The sequence below is a fragment of the Sceloporus occidentalis genome, unplaced genomic scaffold (assembly GCF_023333645.1).
Source record: "Sceloporus occidentalis isolate IW3139 unplaced genomic scaffold, rSceOcc1.0.p SCAF_3, whole genome shotgun sequence".
NCBI classification, from domain to species: domain Eukaryota; kingdom Metazoa; phylum Chordata; class Lepidosauria; order Squamata; family Phrynosomatidae; genus Sceloporus; species Sceloporus occidentalis.
In genome coordinates, this window is record NW_028316983.1 from 221,129,346 (window position 1) to 221,149,218 (window position 19,873).

Consider the following 19,873-nt stretch of genomic DNA (forward strand, 5'->3'; position numbering starts at 1 on the left):
AGGGCTACACTTTGCTTGCAATCTTGGAGAAAAGTAAATCAAAACATTGTTCAAGTAGTCTTTATTTTCTGCATAATACAAGTAAATCTATCAAACATATTTTGCAGCATTCAGTTTTTGACTGTTTTTTGTGGAAAATCATGATATATATGTTGTTGTTATATTTAAGTTGCTGGTATATAACTGTAATAAATTATTAATTGATTGATTATACGTCATATATGCATCTCAGGAAGTAGACTGAAGTCTACGAAAGCTCACACTGCCAATTTCTTTCTTTCATTTAGTCTCAAAGGTGCTATGAGATCTCTCTATGTACTCATTCTACAGACTAATATGGCTATATCTTTGGATTCTGACTCTCTCTCTCTCTCTCTCTCTCTCTCTCTCTCTCTCTCTCTCTGTGTGTGTGTGTGTGTGTGTGTGTGTGTAAATATTTTTGTTAATTGAAGTACTGAAGTACTTTATCTTTAGAATGGTTACAGCACTGGTGTGCATACCTAAAGCAGATGTAGAAAATACAGATTCAGTCTCCAAAAGGAATGAAGGAAACCAATTTTTTTTAAAAAAATCCTTTAGTTGAGAAGAAACAGTTAGTGCCTTGGGTCAGAGAAAGAAATGTGGCAAACTGTGTAACTTCAGTTCAGAATAAATTCCATCACTCTCATTTTTATATGTAAATGTGTTTGTTTCTCCTTTAAATATGAAAAAAGAAAGGAAAGAAAAAAGAAAAGAAAAGAAAAGAAAAGAGAAATTATCTGCAATTACCAAAAAGTTATAAATCTCAAATGCTTCAAAATGTGAAATAACATCTGCCAAATACAAAACAGTGAAATTAAGGATGATATTAAATAGAAAATATTGTGTGTGTGTGTTTTATCAACTGATATTTATCTGGCTTACTTTAGAAAACTCTGCTAAGGTGTTGCTGTGAGCCTTCAATCCTTAAGATCTACAAGTTAGCCTAAGGAGAAATATAACATCAAATTAATTTTGAATATCTAAAATAATATTCTAGAGTAACAATCTTTTTATAGGTGCCAGAAGACCATCGTTACTTTTAGAAGAAAGGTAAATTCTTTCTAGCACTTGAACAATAGGAAATGAATCCTTTGTCAGTAAAAGCCAGAGGACAAACTAAACATTTTAATGGCCACCAAGGATTGAAGTGGAAGTTCAGCCTGTAGACAGCTATACAAATCACTAACGAAGCATAATGAATATTGGGTGTGGGCATCAGGGTCCTGTCAGTTTTGACACTGTGTCCCAAGTAGCTTAAACACAACACTCAAGGAAAGGTGGAGACCTCATCAGGTCTCTAACATCTGGGATTTTATTTGTCATTTTGGCATACCCTACAAGCGCAAAAGAAAGAGTAAAAGGGGATTATCTTGACAATGAAATGAGTTACTGAATCTTGTGATAATGAAAAGCAGAACAATTCTAATTCCTTTCTATAGTCCCTGAGGTAGAGGTGCGTTTATAGTTCTGCAGAAGTAAATGTAGGAGGGAAGAACAGATGGCCAAAAATCCATGAAATAAGACACCACCTAATCCCAGGACTGAGTACCACTATTAATCCTGGTCAGGTTCCCTACTGTTACTTTATAATAGAGTTCAGAGTTGCTACTGATGAACTGGCATGTCCTATTTTTTTCCAGGGAAAAAAATAAAATTAACTGAAATTGCTGATTTGGAGAAAGAAAATACTCTATGTATAAAAGTCTATTAAAAATGCTGTTCCACCTGCCAGTTCGCTTATGAACGTGCAAAGCAGGGATGACATTCAGATGGAACTGCCTCAGACTATTTGGTTTCTTTCAAAATCTTTTCCCCCTACTGTTACATTCATAATGGATGTAATAGCATATCCGCTGAGAAAGGAACATTTTGTTTATTAAATTGATGTATGTGCTGTGCAGGAGAACTGTACACTGGAGTCATGGGCCCAACACTTTATATTTTACTATTGTAAAACTACTATCAAAATATTGTTAACTGTAAAGTTAGACTTTGCTGGAACAGCTGCAGTCTAATAAATAGAAGATGTAAGAGTGAATCTCAAAACTAGGGACACAGCCTTTTGGAAATATATTTTCAACAAAACTTACTTGGTTTTGTGCCACAAAAATAAGAAAGTGCTTCATAATTGTGATTTTGAAATAACCATTCTAACATTTGACACATTGGGGCCATGCATTTTTAAACAGTAAATTCTGTGTTTTAGTGTCTTTAGTGTCATGTGGGGTTATAATCCAGATTGAGTATCCCTTATCCAAAATGCTTGGGATCAGAAGTGTTTTGGATTTTGGATATATTTAGATTTTGGAATACCTGTATTTGCATATATGTACATAATGGCATATCTTGGAGATAGGACCCAAGTCCAAACACAAAATTCATTTATGTTTTATATACATGTTACACACACAGCTTGAAAGTAATTTTATACAATATTTGGCTTAGGTCCAGACTATTTGAAAGACCGTATCTTCCCATATGAACCCCCTAGAGCCCTAAGATCTTCAGGAGAAGTCTTTGTCTCAGTCCCACCACCATCCCAGGTTCGCCTGGTGCAGACCCGAGAGAAAGCCTTCTCCGTGGCTGCTCCTTCCCTGTGGAACTCCCTTCCACGGGAGACTAGGCTGGCCCCCTCACTGCTGGCCTTTCATAGGCAGGCAAAGACATTTTTATTTAAACAGGCCTTTTGAGATCTGGCAGGCTTGGTTTATTGGGAGATGAGAGGGTTGGACTTGGACTTTTTAATTTTAACTCTGTATGTTTTAAAAATTTTATATTTGTAATTTTTATATTTTTATGATTTTAATTGTACAATTTTAACTTATGTTTATATATGTTCGCCGCCTTGGGTCTCATTTTGGGAGAAAGGCGGGATAAAAATAAATAAATAAATCATAAAATAATTGTGTGCATGAAACAAAGTTTGTGTACACTGAACCATCAGAAAGATGACACTATCGCAGCCATCCATTTAAAAAGTTTGGGGGGTTGGAGTATTTTGGAGTCAGCCCTCCATTTTCACAGGTGATCCATCCTGATCCCCCCCCCTCACGAAAACAGAAACACACAGATATTCAAGCTCAATAGGCTTGAATGGGAGTGCGAGCCCACCTCGTGCCCCATTTTAACCCATCTGTTTGCTCCTTGTAAATAAGTGAGGGTCGAGGATCTGAAGTCCGTGCAAACGGAGGGACAACTATAGTGTTATATTTTCAAATATAAATTACAGTCCTCACTTAACTAGTATAGTCTTATGTAGTAAATCATAAGTAGTAGTCAACCAAAAGTGCAAAAGTATGTGTTTACTAGAACAGTAAATTAAAACAGTAGATAAAATCAGCCACCACTGTGATTTCCTTGTGAGTCTTGTGATTTCCAGACTATTGAACATTCAGTATTGAACATGGAGTACCTGCTCAGCTTTTCTTGAATGGATATGAGCTCATTTCATAAAGATAACGATCTTTGACATTGCTTCTGATTCATCACTGGCCTGAACTTCATTTGAACCTTGTTAGACACAGAACAAGCAGGACTCCTGGCCTAGGCTATAAAACAAAATTAAGCCCTTTTCAAAAGATGTGCAAGAGAGCATTGCTCCCCACCCTTGGCCCTCAGTATATATCCACTACCACCGGCACAGCCAATAAAGTTAAACCAAGCACTGCCTGCAATGGATTAAAGTAATAGATGTCTCTGAACAGTTAGTGTTTGAAATACTTAAACAAAATACACACCCATGCTGCCAGGGCTTCTGTAATGCAGTAGGGACATACATTCATAATGAATTCAAGGATCTGGTCTGTTCAGCATCATTAATTTCTGTTTACCATTGGTAACACATCTTGCATTTTTTACAGGGCCCACATGTGGTCATATACAATGCTGAAAAACTCTTTCAGTGATGAATGGTTAATTGGTAATGGAGAAATATAGTACTCCTGGGGAGAGTGAACCATTGCAAGACTCTGTTTTACACTAATGAGAAATCCAGTAGTCTTAATTTATTGTACAGGATCATTGCTGGCATTTTCACTTAACCTGATGTCTTAACCTGCTGATGTACACTTGACCTAGCACAGCATTTCTGTTAGATTGAGTACCTGTTCAAGAGGTCTGTTCTTTCATCTTTTAATGTTCAGGTGTGTTGGCCTCTGCATTCTTCTGAGACCACACTGGCACTTTCTAATTAGGTAGAAAGAATATCCAACCCCCCCCCCCCCACACACACACACACACAAACGATACATGTTCTTCATCTGGAAATTGACAGAGGCCCTTCAAAAGACAGGCAATAACAGAGTGCTCCTCTTGTTGGTCTCAGTATTTTCACACTGATTCTTCTACCAGTTCTATATAATCTGCAAAATATCCAAGCCCAGGCTTTTGAGTGGAGTGGGGGAATCATGTTGCCCTCCAGAAAAGTCCCAGGAGCCATGACCAATATGGCCAAAACGGAGGCATTCAAAAAAACGCTGTCCGACAATTTCTGAAGGATGGTTTTATGACACTCACCACTGCATTAGAAACAGCAGTTAGGAAAAGTTGGTGATAAAAGCACAAAAGGGAAGTGGAGAGGAGAGCAGACAGGAGGAAGCTCATGAAGATGACAAGTACTGCATGAAATTCTGTCTCTCCATTCTCCGAGTTATCCTCTGCCCAGCCTTTTATGCAAATTGATGTGCATTTAAATGCTGTAATCACCAGGTCGGTCCAATCACATATAGCCTACCCTCCCCAGCCACAGGCTTGCCATGTATAAATAGCGAGCCCCATTGCTGCTAATGGCCATGCACACACGCTACCATTGAAACCTGTGGAACAAGGTCTCATGCTTTTTATCATCCATGGGGGAGTCCAGAACAGGGGGGTGGGGAACAGATAAGAAGGGCCCACTGTATATTCCTCCTTGATTGCCACTCACCTTCCTGATGATCATATGAAGATATCTTATACTAACATCATTTAGCACAAGCCTCAAGCAGAGGAAGATCTTTTCCACCCTTCCTACATGGGATCACATATTTGTGGAAATGCTTGAGGTTCAATCTGAGATTTTGACATACAAAGGGTGAGCCCAGCTACTGAGCTATAGCTCTATTCGTGATAGTGGGCACATGTATAGATGACTGAAACAGTACTTGTGACTGAACATGGTATAACTCAGTAATATATGCTTGATACTGGAAAATGATCATTTTTTACCATCAGAATTCTTTTTGTTACTCTTTAAGTAACATTTTGAAAAGTGCACATTGGCTGTATGAGTGTACAAAACACAACTGTTCATTTGGCTTCACGTATGCAGTATCCTGTGTCTCAGTATCTGAAAAATAAATTTTTTGGCCTAAATCATTTTGTTAGTCCTACTAGAGTAGGCGTGTTGAATCAGTGGGATTCACTTATGAGTTGGCTCACTATTCAACAGTTGATTGAATAGGTCTACTCTCATTCAGAGTAACCAGCTATAATGTTAGGCCAGAAATGGTGAATAATTATAAAATAAATTTTGTACACTGAATTGTGTTCCTTAATAATTGAAGCTAACATGCTGATGAACCTGACATTTTCTTATTTGCACATTCCACTAAGACTTCTTAGTTGATTTGTCTGTGATTTCATGGGCAGGTGGTCCTCATTTCAAAAACTTACCTAGACACAGAAATTTTAGACAGAAATCTTCCTTGATGCGAGCTAAATGTACCTTGAAAATTAAGTTAGCACTAGACTGGATTAATTGATATTGATTGTTTAAAAAGTGTACAAATGTAAAACATAGCTCTTAATGTGTGTAGACTTGAGCCAGCTGATATTGGCTCCTGGGGTATGGAGTTATGCGAATAATATTTGTGTCTGAGTTTCTTAGACTTTTGTGACTGCCAGTGGTACCTGGGATGTTGGTTGCAAGTAGTGAATTATTCCATAATTGTTATACTTCAGTGATGCAATTGGGCCCACCCACTTGGTTGCATTATTCAGGCATGTTGTACTGACTTGGAACATGACTATAGGTAGGTGTTTTCTGTACAGCATGTGTGAGCTAATGTGGTGGAAATTCCTTGTTGAAATAAAAAGCTATAGAAAGATGGAGTCACCTTTGTCAGCCAGAGAGATGGTTTTTGAAATAAAGGCTTGGAGTTTAGAAAAACTAGAGCAAAGGAATAATGAGTGCATCTTGACCTGGATGGAAGCTGGCACCAGTAAAAAAGACATAACATAAACTACTGAGATAAGGATACATAGTTGACATTCAGAAGCAAGGTTAGAAGGAAGGCTAAAGGAGGGGGTAAGGAGTGATGATGCAGTTTTAATGTATGCATGTATTTCTGTTCTGATTGTAAGAATTCTGTATGTTTAAATTGTAATTAGCCAATCAGGTGTATTGAAGAAGCTTCTTTGTCTTCAATAATATAAAAAGAGCCATTTTGTCTTGTTCGGGGCCTCAGCTTTTTGGAACTTGAATTCCACTGAGTTCAATGTTTTCCTTTGTCGAAAATTGGAAATAAACTTATGGATTTTCGATTACTAGGTCCTCTTGCCAATTCTTTTGCTCTGTCAGGCCTAGAACTTTAAGTTTCCTGAAGTTTCTGTTACACTTAAAATATACCTGATGTTTAGCTTAGTTGTTAAGCATACGCTTTGCATACAAAAGGCCTCTCACACCTGCAGTTAAAAAGGGCCCAGGTAGCAGGTGGTTTGAAATAAGTGTCCATGAGACTCTGGAGAGGCAGTTCATCAGACTAGATAGTACTGGGCCAGAAGATAAAAGCTTCTTATTAAATTGTTCCCCTCTTTTCTGAGCAAGAACAAGTGCTCACTAATGAGTACACAAGTTGTGTGTCTGTGTGTGTCAGTTTGACTAGGAATTGTTCCAAAGAATATAAAGAAGAGTTCTAAGATCATTTCTATCCATTGTGGAAACAAGCCTATCTTTTTGGTCCTGACTGTGCCGTTTGTAATAGCGCAGATTGGTCTTGTAATATCCCTGAGAAGAAACCATTGAAGTTAGACCAAAAACAGAATATGGCTTAAAATCTTTATGCAATAGATGCAGTGATTTTCAACATTCTGTGGGACTTTGACTATTCAAGTAGAGAAAACACAAATGTGTGAATCATGAGCATTTTTGCTGCTCTGTTGTAGTTCTTTTCACTTATTGGGACCTGACTTACATTTAATAGCTCATCTTTAAAAGGAAAATAAGCCATTTAGTCATTTCATGAAGTTTAAAGGTTCTGATTTTTGTAATTGTTATGCACATCAGCTTCTGGATATTATCCATCATTTGCTTGTAGATTTCTCAAGCCTTTCTAAACCATTTCCAGCTGCATGAAGAGTACCTGGATATTCCTTGCTAACATGTGTCAGCCCACTCCAATTTTTATAATGACATACAGAAGCCTCATTGTAAAGAGAGCTGATTGTCTTTTGCTCCATCAGCACAGTGGTACATCCGAGTGCTATTACAGATCAAAGTGCAGCCTGACAATGTAAGGCTGGAGCATTTTGTAAACATTATCCGAACCACTTTTATTAGCCTCCTGAAGGGTTATTTTGAAAAGCCACAAAACTTTCTGCTCCTTGAGCTAAATTATTGCACTGGCTGAGAAAGATGCAAGACTTCAGTAAGCAGCAATACCAATACAATGTACTAACTTCTGTACATCTCTACAGTTGTTTAGGAAGATAAATATGTTGTTGTTTTTTTAAGGCAAGCCACTGTATCACCATGAATGGAAATGGTTACCATGATTTTATCTATTTGAGCAGAAGGTTTAATTCTTCAGTAGATTTTTCAGTCGATAATTCTTCAGTAAATGTTTAGAGAATATTTGAAGAGCTATGTGAAATTCAGTGGGGAGGCAAGAAAGGAAAGAGGAATATAACTTTATTTCATTTTCTCAAACTGAACTATCAAATTGTTGGAAAGTAATCTTGTAAGTTCACCTCACACTTTGTAATTCAACCAGGTGCATAGAAATCTAAAGATAAGTCTCTAGAGAGTATGCTGATAAGTTCCATCGATGTTTCAGCACTCTTCTCCTTTAGCATTCAGATTCCCTTTGTCCTCACAGATTTTTCTATATGTGATGCTCCAATGAAAGAAGTTTATTGAAGCCCATGCCTTATTTCTCTCACCATTACTCTTGCAGTACATCTGTAGCTGTCTGTCCTCAGCTGTTCTTAAGTACTTATTTTTAACCCCCCATGATTGTACTTTCTGTACGTTCTGACAATATTTCTTTTTAGGATCCACCTTTCCTCCTTCATTAAGTGTATTATGATTTATACAACAAAATTTATTTCACCCCAAAGAGGGAACAGAACAGCTGAAACAGAAAGGTATAATGTCCTTGAGGAAAATGTTGGCTCTTAGTAAGATTAGGATAAAGAATATGTTTCAAAATTGTCTTTGATCCCAGTGCAGTTGCCTTTTACAATATAAATCATCTTTCTTTGGAATTCAGAGAGGGTTTTTTTTTTCTTTTATGGATCATTCAGGTTTAAATGAAATTAATGCTGGTTGGAAAGAATATTCTGTTTCTTTATCAGTACACTACATATTCAAAAATAAGAATATTTTGCAGCACTGATGTTGAAATACGCTTCTAAATATAGCCCAAAATGTTTGAGGTATAAAGTACACATAGGCAATCTTGGACCAACCATTGTGTTATAAGGGTTTTGCTGGCCCAAGCAAGATGTACTTTTTAGTTGCATTAGTGAAGGATAACATAGCAGTAGGATTCCTTTGCACAGTATTTAACCAGTGTTGAAATCCATTATTCAGATATTCTGGGATGCCATGTGTATCAAGTCATGCAGTGTTGATATTTAGGGCAACAGATATATATTAAAGCGATCCTTAAGTAGCCAGTAATGAGTTAAGGCAGATGGTAGAAACCTATTCATATCCTTGACTTTATAGCCCAATCCCATTCATATTTTCTTGAAGTAGTACCTGAAGATGGATTTCTATCCAAGTTAAGCAGAAACCCTGGTTATATTTAACTATACTTAAAGCAAGCATAGTAATTAACTCCGGAGAAAGAAGGCACAGACCAAGTGGAAGCACAGAGTGGTTGCTTTCTTTCAACAAATATTTCAACTAAATTTCCCATATTCTCAAAGTGAAAACTTTTAGAAGTGAATGAGGAGGTATCTGGTAAAGGGAGAAGCTTTATTAGAGCCAGTATGTAAGGGATGCGTGCAAGCCTTTATTATGATTTTGAAGGATCCATTTGAGTTAGGACAGCAGTGTTGTTTAATGTCATCGATAGATTTTAAATAGATGAAATAATTTCATCTTTTTTCTTGGCTGAGGAATTATGCTTTCTTCTCTTAGGTTGGTTGGGCAGGATGCCATTCTTGAGAAACTGGAAAATACTATTTATTTGATTATTGTAAAACAATTTTCTTGGATTACACAGTGCTGTTTGACAATATTGGTAGATTGCCATTGCTGACTGTGTTACTGAAATTTTATGTATTATTTGAATTGGTGGTATTTTCTTCATTAATTTTCTATGTTTGTATTGTTTTTGTTATTTTGATAGAAATGTCTCTGTTACTAACAGCTATCTTACCACAGACCTGTTTGTGAAAACCTTACATATAAAAATTGCCAGTTTAAATTTCTGGTATTTAAGGCGGTTTACAGACCGCCTTTTCCCGACAGATTGGGGCCTCAGCTGCCACAGCGGCAGCCCTGAGGCCCCGATCCGCCGCTTTTCCAGGCCGTGGGGAAGCAGCAAAAGGCCGCTTCCCCATGGCCTGGAAAGGGGTGCCCTTGGGGCTTCAAGCCCCAAGGACACCTCGATAGCGGTGGGGAAAAGGAGAAAGGGGCCACTCGGCCCCTTTCTCCTTTGTGTCACTGGCACAGCCATGTAAAGGCTGCGCCAACGACACAAACCCAGGAAGGAGCTCTAAAATGGAGCTCCTTCTGGCGCTGCGGAAAGGGTGCCACAGGCACCCTTCCGCAGCACCAGGACGTCACGTGACATCGTAATGGCGACGCCCATGTGGACAGGGCGCCGCCATTTTGTACATACCCTGTATGTACTAGGGTTGGGGGTGTCTAAAAGATATGCCCCCAGGCAACCCTAGTACATACGGAGTACGTACGAAACAGCCCATTTGTACAGGGCCTATGATAGATAAGTTGAAGCATTGTTCGTGAGAGTAGAGGACTAGGATTTCATAACACATTTTGTATGGATTAATTTATAAGGAGGAATTGTTGTTAGTGTGGGCCCTCAGTATCTGCTGTGGTTTGGATCCCCTGTAGATAACAAAATCCACAGATGGCCATCCCATTATATATAATGGTGTAGTAAAATGGGATCACTTATATAAAGAGGTGAAGAACTCAGTTTTGGTTTGGGGGATTTTAAATATATATATTTTCAAGCCATGAGATTTTTTAAAAATATATTTTCAAGCCATGCTTGGTTGAATCCATGGACGAAAAAAAAAACACAACTAGTTGTTATGAAGTGCCAACTGTATGCCCTGTCAAGTTGGTTTTAATGTAAGATGTCCCTATGAATAAGTGACCTGCAAGACACTGTATTATTAACTTCCCTGCTCAGGTCTTGCAGACTCAGGGCTGTGGCTTCTTTGACTGAGCTCATCCATCTTAGTCTTGATCTCAATCCATCTGTAACGTGATCTTCTTTTCTGTAATGCTCCATAGTTTTGTCTCCCACTTGCATCCTCTCATGTATCATTCTTTGGCCTCCCTTCTGTTTTTATATGTTTTGTGCAAGAGTGTTATACAGGACATACATAATGGAATTACACCAAGGAGTACTAAAGGTGTTCATCTTTGAATAGCCTTTTGCTGTTCAGACTCGACAAGAGATTTTTGAGGGGAGAAGCAGAGCAATATCCTTCTGGAAAAGGCATCTATCTGTTTTAACAATTTCTGTCATTGCTCTCACTAACAGAAATATAGTCTTATCCTTGTGATGAATTTCCTTTACTGATGACCCATCTTAATTCAGGGACGTAGCCCGGGGGGGGGGGTTTCTTGGGGTCCAGACCCCCCCTTCCGTTAGATAAAATGAATGGTGTGTGCTGCCGCGCCACCGCACCCAAGCCCCATTATAATGGTGCCACTTAGTCTGGACCCCCCCCCCTTCCCAAAATCCTGGCTACGTCCCTGCTTCATTGATAATTCACCTCTTTCCCATCATCTCTTATTTTCCTCCAATTAGGCTCATTCTTTCCTTCTCCAAGTTGGCTTGCTTTTGTTGCTTGCCCTCCGCTCTCTCTCTGCTCCTTCTGTACCATCTTCTGCAATTTCCTTTTAGTACTACCCAATGGTTTTTGGAAGCCTGTTGCATGTAACTGTGGTTCTAATGGGTTTTATAGCAAATAAGCTGGGTGGCTCATGCATGCATTTTGTACACGAACAGTGGTGTTTGAGCTTTGCAGGTGTGGAAAAGCTGTTTGCCCTTTTCACCAATGTTTTAGTATATTTATAAATTTTAGGACTCCTCCTAGCTTACGGATTACTCCCTATTGTGTGTGGGTAGTGCCATTTTGTCCATATAAGGGTTGGCACCTATGTCTGAAAATGAGAAATGGGTCAACATTCTGGAACAGATGAACCAACACTCAGTCTGTGTATAACACAATTTACTGTGGTCTGCTCTTTATCTCTTATCCATGGTTTAGAAAAGTTTTGTGTTATGTCTCTATTGATTCCATACAGACTGTAGGTGCGTTATGTGTTTGTGTACTTTTTAGCATATACCTTGTTTTCCAGCATGACCACCTGGATAACACTTATGTTAGGGTCTCAGTCTTTTCTGCTGCTGTCTGATTCAGTTAAAGTATTCAGCATGTACTTGAAGTCAAAAAAAAGTTCATGAAACATTATTGTTCTGTAACATAAACCTTATTCTTAAGGAACAATAACTGAATACATTATGAAATTATTCTTGGCATGATAGGTACATGTGGAAATGTTACAGTAAGGAAACAGACCAATTTCCCCAAATTTCTAAAAGAGATTAAATAAGCAAATCCCTCTGCTTCTCCACCTCATTTGAGACAGGTGTGTCTCTGTTATATGCAGGATAGAGTTCGGACTTACTGAAGTATTTTCTTTTTCTTTTTTTCAGTGGTTTGAAAATTCTGGTCCATGAAACAGCTGTCCGTTGTAGACCCTAGGTGTTTTTTAATCTTTCATCTTTTATAAATATTAAAATTACATTAGGAAAATAAGCTATAGGTATTACAGATTAAGTATGTTGAAATTCAATATTCACAATGACAATTCCAAATATTAATAGTGTCATTTATAATGGGGTGAGAACCCCTGGCCCTCAAGTATATTATTTTGTCTTTGTTGTCCTAAGAATTTTGAAGCAATTTGAACTACAGTAGAAGTGTTTGGATTTTTAGGCAACATTTTTCTTTCTTAAAATGTATATGTGTAGTCAAACTAAAAACACAGTTACTGCAACTGGATATGTTGTGGAATGGGTTTTGTTGTAATTTCACACTGCATATAGTGAATTATTTTAACTAGTTTGTCCAGTTGAGTTTTCAACCTTTTCTGAATGAGGTTGTACCTCTGGATCTGCTATGTAGTTTGGAGGTGCTGCTCCATCATTGTTGCTTGACATACTGGTACCCTCCATTGATAGGGTTGTATCCCCACTTCAGAAATAATCCAGTTTGACACCACTTTAACTGCCTTGGCTCAATACTATGGAATTCTGGGAACTGTAGTTTGTTGTGGCACCAGAGCGCTCTTGCAGAGAAAGTTCAATGTCTCACAAAACTACAGTCCCCAGAATTCCATAGCATAAAACTGACTTTTATCTGCTTAGCCTGATAAACCTGTTAGAGCAGGCTTAACGTGCTGATGTCTAAATCATGCTATATCTGGTAATGTACTTGTAGGATTATTGCAATGATTTTTGTGACAGGCAGGGACAGTCCCTTATTCCTCCTTAGACTGGCTCTCAGTCTCACCTTAATAAAAAGCATTGCTCTGTTCTTTCCTCAGCAATATCTCCTACCTACCTTTGTCAAACACCCCCTTTGTATCAGAGGTCTAGGAACCCCAGTGTTTACTCCAGTGTCCAAACAGAGTAGTTGTTAGCATGTTTCTGAATAATACACCACACTGACAGTCTTGAGCCCTGTGCAGACCAGACATTAAGGCGGCCTGGGGGCGGAGTCAGGGCGTTGCGTCCACATGATGCACACCCCGACTCTGCCCCCAGGGCGCCATGTCTCTGCACGCCACTCCACATGGCGCATGGCGTCACGGTGCTCCTCTGGTGCTGCATCCACACAACACAGAACCAAAGGAGCACCTTCAAGCCACAGCATTGCAGCTATCATGCACTTTCTAGGCTGCAAAAAGGAGCTGCTTTTTGTGGCTTCTTTTTGCGCCCTGGAAAGGCCACATCGAGGCCATGGCATGCAGTTGCTGCAGCCCTGATCCAGCGCACACGAAGACAGCTGCAGGCTACCCCTTAGGGGTAGTCTGCACACCCCTTAGTGATTATATGAAAACAAACTGTAACTCTTATTATAGTGACAAGTATAAGATATCTTCATCAAGGACTAACCCAATAACCCTCTAGTTCTATCAGGTGTCAGCTCACCAGCCCATTATATAACAAATAGATCCACTTCAGGTACTACAGTTGGCCCTTCTTATACATTGATTTTTTATACACGGATTCAAGCATACACGGTTTGAATATGTTAAAAAAAAGTATAAATTTCAAATATAAAACCTTGAATTTCAATTTTTTATAAGGGACACCATTTTGCAATGTTATTATATTGAATGGACTTGAGCATACACAAATTTGGTTATACACGAGGGATCTTGGAATCAAACTCCAACATATAACAAGGGTCCATTGCATTTCCTCTCAGTCTTTTACACTGTACACAACCCCAGCCTTTCCCTTCTGAAGGTGATGGCTCAGACCTTACTTAAAGCGCGTTCTGAGGTCCCTCTCAGCTGACTCTCATCCCTCTTTAAATTGGCAAGGGTTTTTGTTTTGGTCTCTTCTAAGAGTACCATACATTTCCACTGTAGTAGATTGGATGTTTCATGTACCCTACCACTCATGTCAATTTTGGTTGCAGCTCTCTAGGCAGATGTTCCAAAGGGGTCCCCATCACAGCACTTTTGAAAACACCTTAGAAACATGAGTTTATTCACACTAGAGCTGCTAAGTTACTAACTGTAACTGGTTGATATGATAACACAAGTGCCTTTTCAGCTGCACTGGCTGTGCCCAGTTGAAAGTGTGTGTGATGACCTTTAAACCTCTGAAGAGCTTGGGTACACAGTGTCACAAGGTGCATTATCTCTGACATGTGTCTTCCTGGATGCTTGGAACATCTTCAGAGGCCCTCCTTTGGATACCTCAGCTGAGGAAGGTTGGCAAAAAGAGAGAATAGCTTCTCAAATGTTATGTCCTGTTAATGGAATTTCCTCCAAAAGGACATACCTGGTCCCAGTACTTTCAATGCCAGATACATTTAAATTTTTAGGCTTTAAAGATGATGGTGGTGGTGGTGGTGATGACGACGATGATTTTGTTGTATCTTATTGTTTAATCTTTTCGCAGGCCATCAAGTATCTTTTGTTACTGGTAGATTAGATATATAATAAACAAATCAGTAAACTAGAGAACATGCCAAAATACATATGTGAGCTGCCTTGGATCCCACTCTGGGAGAAAGGCAACATATAAATAATATATATATATTATATAATAATATAATATAAATAAAATTATAAATAAATAAATAAATTCAGTTAAAAGAAAGGCAACTGCAAATGGCAGCGAGGCCAGCTTTCACCATCGCAACTGTTTTGAAAGGTTACCCCTTCCAAGGGACAGTGAGCAACTAAAAGAAAAATTGGGAGTTACTTCTAATTTTTGATTTCAACTAGTTTTCTTTATTTCTATGATGGAAGGAGGGGGTTTGATCCTGGGAAATCTAGGAGTTTGTGGGGATCACTGGGAGCTATATTTTGCTTGTTGGCCATAGTTTACCCAGTCTGAGGTAAACCATTTCAAATTAAATACTAAACCATAGTGTAGTATTTGAGTTTTGGTCTTGCATGCTCCTCTCTGCCTGTTTTGCTTGTATTCCCAGAGATACTACTGAAAAACAAGGTTAATAAGTAAATATTAAATGAGAGAATATGTAGTCAAAAGCAACACTTGAATTACAAAATAATTTACTTTTGGCTATTTTCAAGAAAACAATTGTGCAGGTCATCCTTTCAGCTATAGCAAGGGATAGTAAATAAATTTGTTTATTATTTATTTTTTTATTTATTTATCATCTTAATTTATAAATTTTATTTTATTTATAAATGAATGAATTCAGCCTTACCAGCTTAAAATGGAGCTTTAAATATAAGTGTAACAATAATGCTATGGGGGGAAAGTTGCACTAAATGTAATGACATCTAACTTTAACAGTATTTGTTTTCTGTTTGTATATTAGGTAGAATTAATGGATCATCATTAATGCTTGACATCAGTGATTTCCTTATCGAGACAAGTCTCCAGGAAAAAAGCAGAATGCTGCTTGGACCTGTCTGTTTTTCTGTTACTGTAAAAGCCAAATGGTGTAAACACAGTGGTAATCCTGGTCCAGAGTTGTCAGTTCCAAAAGTACACATAGATGTGAGAAGTGGACTGATGCAGGTTTGTATGTGGTAATTCCTAACTGAGACTTTGGATGTCAGGACAATATGAAGTTGTCAACAGAATGAGAAAATTTCCTAAATCTGAGGAATTTTTAGCATGTGTATATTTGCCTCTTGAAAGGCAGCATTGTGTAATGGCCTGGGAATTGGAGCCCAGGCTATAAATCCCTGTTTATCTATGAAAATCTACTCAGACCTTGGGCAAGACACATTCTCTCAGCCTGAGAGAAAGGCAAAGGCAAACCCACTCTGAACAAAGCTTACCAAGGAAATCCTTTGATAAGGTTAAGAGGATCATCAAAAGATAGAAATGACTTGAAAGCACACAACAGCAGTGACAGTATTTGTTTTCATACATGGAAATGGCATCCAATTATATATGTCGTATAGGAATGTCTTATTAGACTACTAACTAAACACTGTTAGAACTCGCAGTTGGATTCAGGCCTGAAAACATTTACTGGGAATCTCTTTCCTTTGGTAATTATGATAGTTTTCAAAGAATTCATTTTTAATTTTAAAAAATCCCCAGTAACTTGAAAATAACCCAAAGATTTATTTGTTCCATCTTAAATCCAAGTAGCAGTCTGTCTGTTTCACTATCTGTTTTTAAAGTTTATATTGTGATTTTCAGATACTCTGCAAAAGTGACAATATATTAGGACTGTATGATGATGTTTTTAGTAGTCTTTTCTGCTGTCTGAAGATGGATTTTATCTGCCTAGTTAGAGGCTTTTCCCTTGCAAGGAAAAGTAAAGAAGCCACTGCAGAGGGGCTAGGGATATGCTAATAGTTTTTTTTTTAATGTTCCTTTTCTTTAATCTAGAGGAGTGTAGGCCCATGCAGAGGATGCAAGGACAAATTTTCATCCCTGGATCAAGACACACTGTGCCGATTTGAATCTGAAAATAGGGCAATGATCATAATTGGAAATCAATTTTAGCTGTACCTTGGGGACAGGAGTTGGAAATGATCCAGCACTGCTGGAAGACTCCAGGAATGGCAGTAGATCAGTTTTGGCATGAAAATCCTCCAAATAAATAAATAAAAACAGGTTGTGGGAACTGGTGGATTTGATGTTCTGGACAAAGTCTGAAGGTTGTAAAAAAAACCCTCATGGTTTGCATACAATCCATGGTCTACTCAATTCCTACTCCAGTCTACAAAATCTTCTTGTCTCTGGCATTTATATGAATGAGAAGTGCCACTACTGCCATCAAAATAAGAAGAATGTGTAGTCTGCAGATATTTCATAGCTGCTTTATTCTTGTGTATATGAGATATCACCCACAAAAGATTAGTTATGCTAATTTTTAGATGCCAAGGCTTAATCATCATTCATTACTAATTACAGTACCATGCAGATGAGGTTAATATGCATCCTACGTTAAATATTTAACATTTAAAATCGTTGTTAAACTTATTAATTTGCTTCTCTTTCATGTACTTTCATCTTGTCATTTTTTATCTTTTTATTGCTGTGATATGTTTATGATACTTATGTTAGCTGTTTCTCTTATTTTTCATAGAATCATAGAATCATAGAGTTGGAAGAGACCACAAGGGCCATCCAGTCCAACCTCCTGCCATGCAGGAAATCCAAATCAAAGCATCCCCGACAGATGGCCATCCATCTTCCTTAGAGACTCCTTAGTGGAGTCTTTAAGGAAGGAGACTCCGCTACACTCCGAGGGAGTTTGTTCCACTGTCGAACAGCCCTTACTGTCAGGAAGTTCATCCTAATGTTGAGGTGGAATCTCTTTTCCTGCAGCTTGGATCCATTGTTCCTGGTCCTGTTCTCTGGAGCAGCAGAAAACAAGCTTGTTCCCTCCTCAATATGACACCCCTTCAAATATTTAAACAGGGCTATCATATCACTTCTTAACCTTCTTTTCTCCAGGCTAAACATCCCCAGCTCCCTAAGGCTAGATGACCATCTGCTGGATGTGCTTAGATTGTGTATTTCTGCATGGCAGGGGTTTGGACTGGATGGCCCTGGAGGTCTCTTCCAACTCTATGTTTCTGTGATTCAGAATAGAAGGATATTATTACTTCTCTTGGTCTGTACAATGTATTTCTCTTAATCTATACAATGATTGGATTAAAGAATACTACATACTCATATATAATTTTTCTAACTCTTATCACTTGACATGTGAGGAGAGAGAGAGAAATTGAGGGATCTTGTCTGTTCTGTTTCCTACTACTGAGAGATTTTTTATTTATTTTTTATTTAAGGAAGTTCACCATGTGTTGTTGTAGGAAACTTTGCTGCACTTAAAATGTTTGCCATTATAAATACATCTGCTTTTCCTAGTATTTTGGGGCCAGAGTCTTGTCTTTTAAACCCTTCAAAATGTACAAGCTTATTTATCTGTTAAGTCTGGAGAATTTCTAGAATAAACTAGCTAGCAATTATGCTGGTTTTGTGATGGTTGAACTTAAAATGTTTAAATGTTTTTGAAGTTACTTTTCTCTTCTCTTTAAGGTTTTTTGGGGACAAGAACATTTGAATTGCTTAGTTCTTTTGCATGAACATTTGCAGAGTTACTTTCTGCAAGATGACAAGGAGGAGAGGCAGGGCACCGCTCAAATAAATCCCGTACAGATTCCTACAGAAAGTAACCAGGGCTCTAAAACAGAGCATACTTCAGATGATCTGCGTACAGGGCTGTTCCAATACATACAAGATACAGGTACAAGTATTTTTAAAATGCACTCCAGTTACAAAATAATTTCAGTAGTACCCTATTAAACATTACTTTCCATTAACAGGGTTTTTTTTAAGAACCAAAAAAGTTATCTGTTAGAAAATGTTTTGACATTTTTCTCCATTTTTTACTGTGACTTTTTAAAAGTTAGGGAGATTGCTCTTTTTATTTTTCCTCCTTTTGATCCAAAGGGATTTCTTTTTAATTGCCTTGTTCTCATAAAACAGCATGCTCCCTTTTTAGAAATTATGTAACCAATTATGGCTTCCTTTCCTAATTTGATAGAAGCACAGAAACTCCCTAGTGCCTATGAAGTTGTGTTTTACAATGAAACAGAGGATAGTCCAGGAATGATGCTGTGGAGATATCCAGAACCCAGAGTGCTCACACTTGTGAGAATCACACCCGTTCCTTTTAACACCACTGAAGATCCAGATATTAGCACTGCAGACCTTGGCGATGTCCTTCAGGTTGGTAGCATTTTTGTCAATTTGGAAAGTACTTTTTAAAGTGTTATTTGGAAAGTTCTTAAAATACTTTCATTTTTAGAAAATTTTAGCAAAGATCTCTGATTTGAAAAGAAGAAGCATAGACATTATAATGAGTGTAGCTATTTATTTTGAATGCTTTGGTCTGAATAAACTGGCCGGGGGTGGGTTCCTGAAATTCTGAAAATCTGCAAACATAATGTTTTTCTGGTGCAAAAGTTTAGAACTGGCTCACAGGATTCCATACATCCCACTCATTAATGCAACCTTCTCCCCCACCCCCATATGTATTTTCCCACTCCTTGGTCTGAATTTGATTGTCTATTTAAGCCTGGCTAAAATAATCCGGGGACAATCTGAAACCTGGATTCTGTAAAGGATTCAGTGGTATCCACCTACTAATAGCTATTTGTTCCCCTCTCATATTTACAAAAGTTTTTCTTTGTTCATATTTGTCATTAAAAATCTTTATTTTGTCTTTTGGACACATTAGAAATGTGAAATATTATTTTTTCAGTCTTTCTACCTGATGTCTGACACAATGTAAAAGTGAGTGCCCGTATGCACTGACCAAAAGGCCCATGCTCCCCTGTATCATGTAATGCTGTAGAGAAGATAAGGTGATTAGCCTTGGCCTAGGATTGACTTGTCTGGATATCGACCTGGCAGGCTAGCATGTGCATCCAGTTAGTCTAGATAGACAGGGAAATGTGTAGAAACGGATTGGATATTGCTTTAAGTTTCAGTCTCGTGACTTGGGAGTATAAATAAGTGGGTTCTAGTGAAGAGATGTCATTAATTTCAGATTTAACCCATCTGGTGGTATGTCTTTCAGCTATTGATCAGATAAGCTGATTTAGCGGTGAAACAGACCACCCCTTTGCTCCGCCATGCAGGTGGCTTCAGAGCACAGCATTTTTACCCTGCATGCTCTGAAGCTG

General features: G+C 38.1%; 1 protein-coding gene across 3 annotated transcripts in view; it reads left to right on the forward strand.

Moving 5' to 3' along the window:
* Positions 1–19,873, forward strand: part of VPS13B (vacuolar protein sorting 13 homolog B) — a 472,964-nt gene that overhangs the window by 354,173 nt on the left and 98,918 nt on the right. For all 3 annotated transcript variants that reach the window (XM_089517705.1, XM_089517703.1, XM_089517704.1), the window contains exons 37-39: positions 15,529–15,731; positions 18,222–18,429; positions 18,730–18,914. In XM_089517705.1, the coding sequence (XP_089373831.1) occupies positions 15,529–15,731; positions 18,222–18,429; positions 18,730–18,914 (596 nt within the window). The remainder of the gene's footprint in view (positions 1–15,528; positions 15,732–18,221; positions 18,430–18,729; positions 18,915–19,873) is intronic.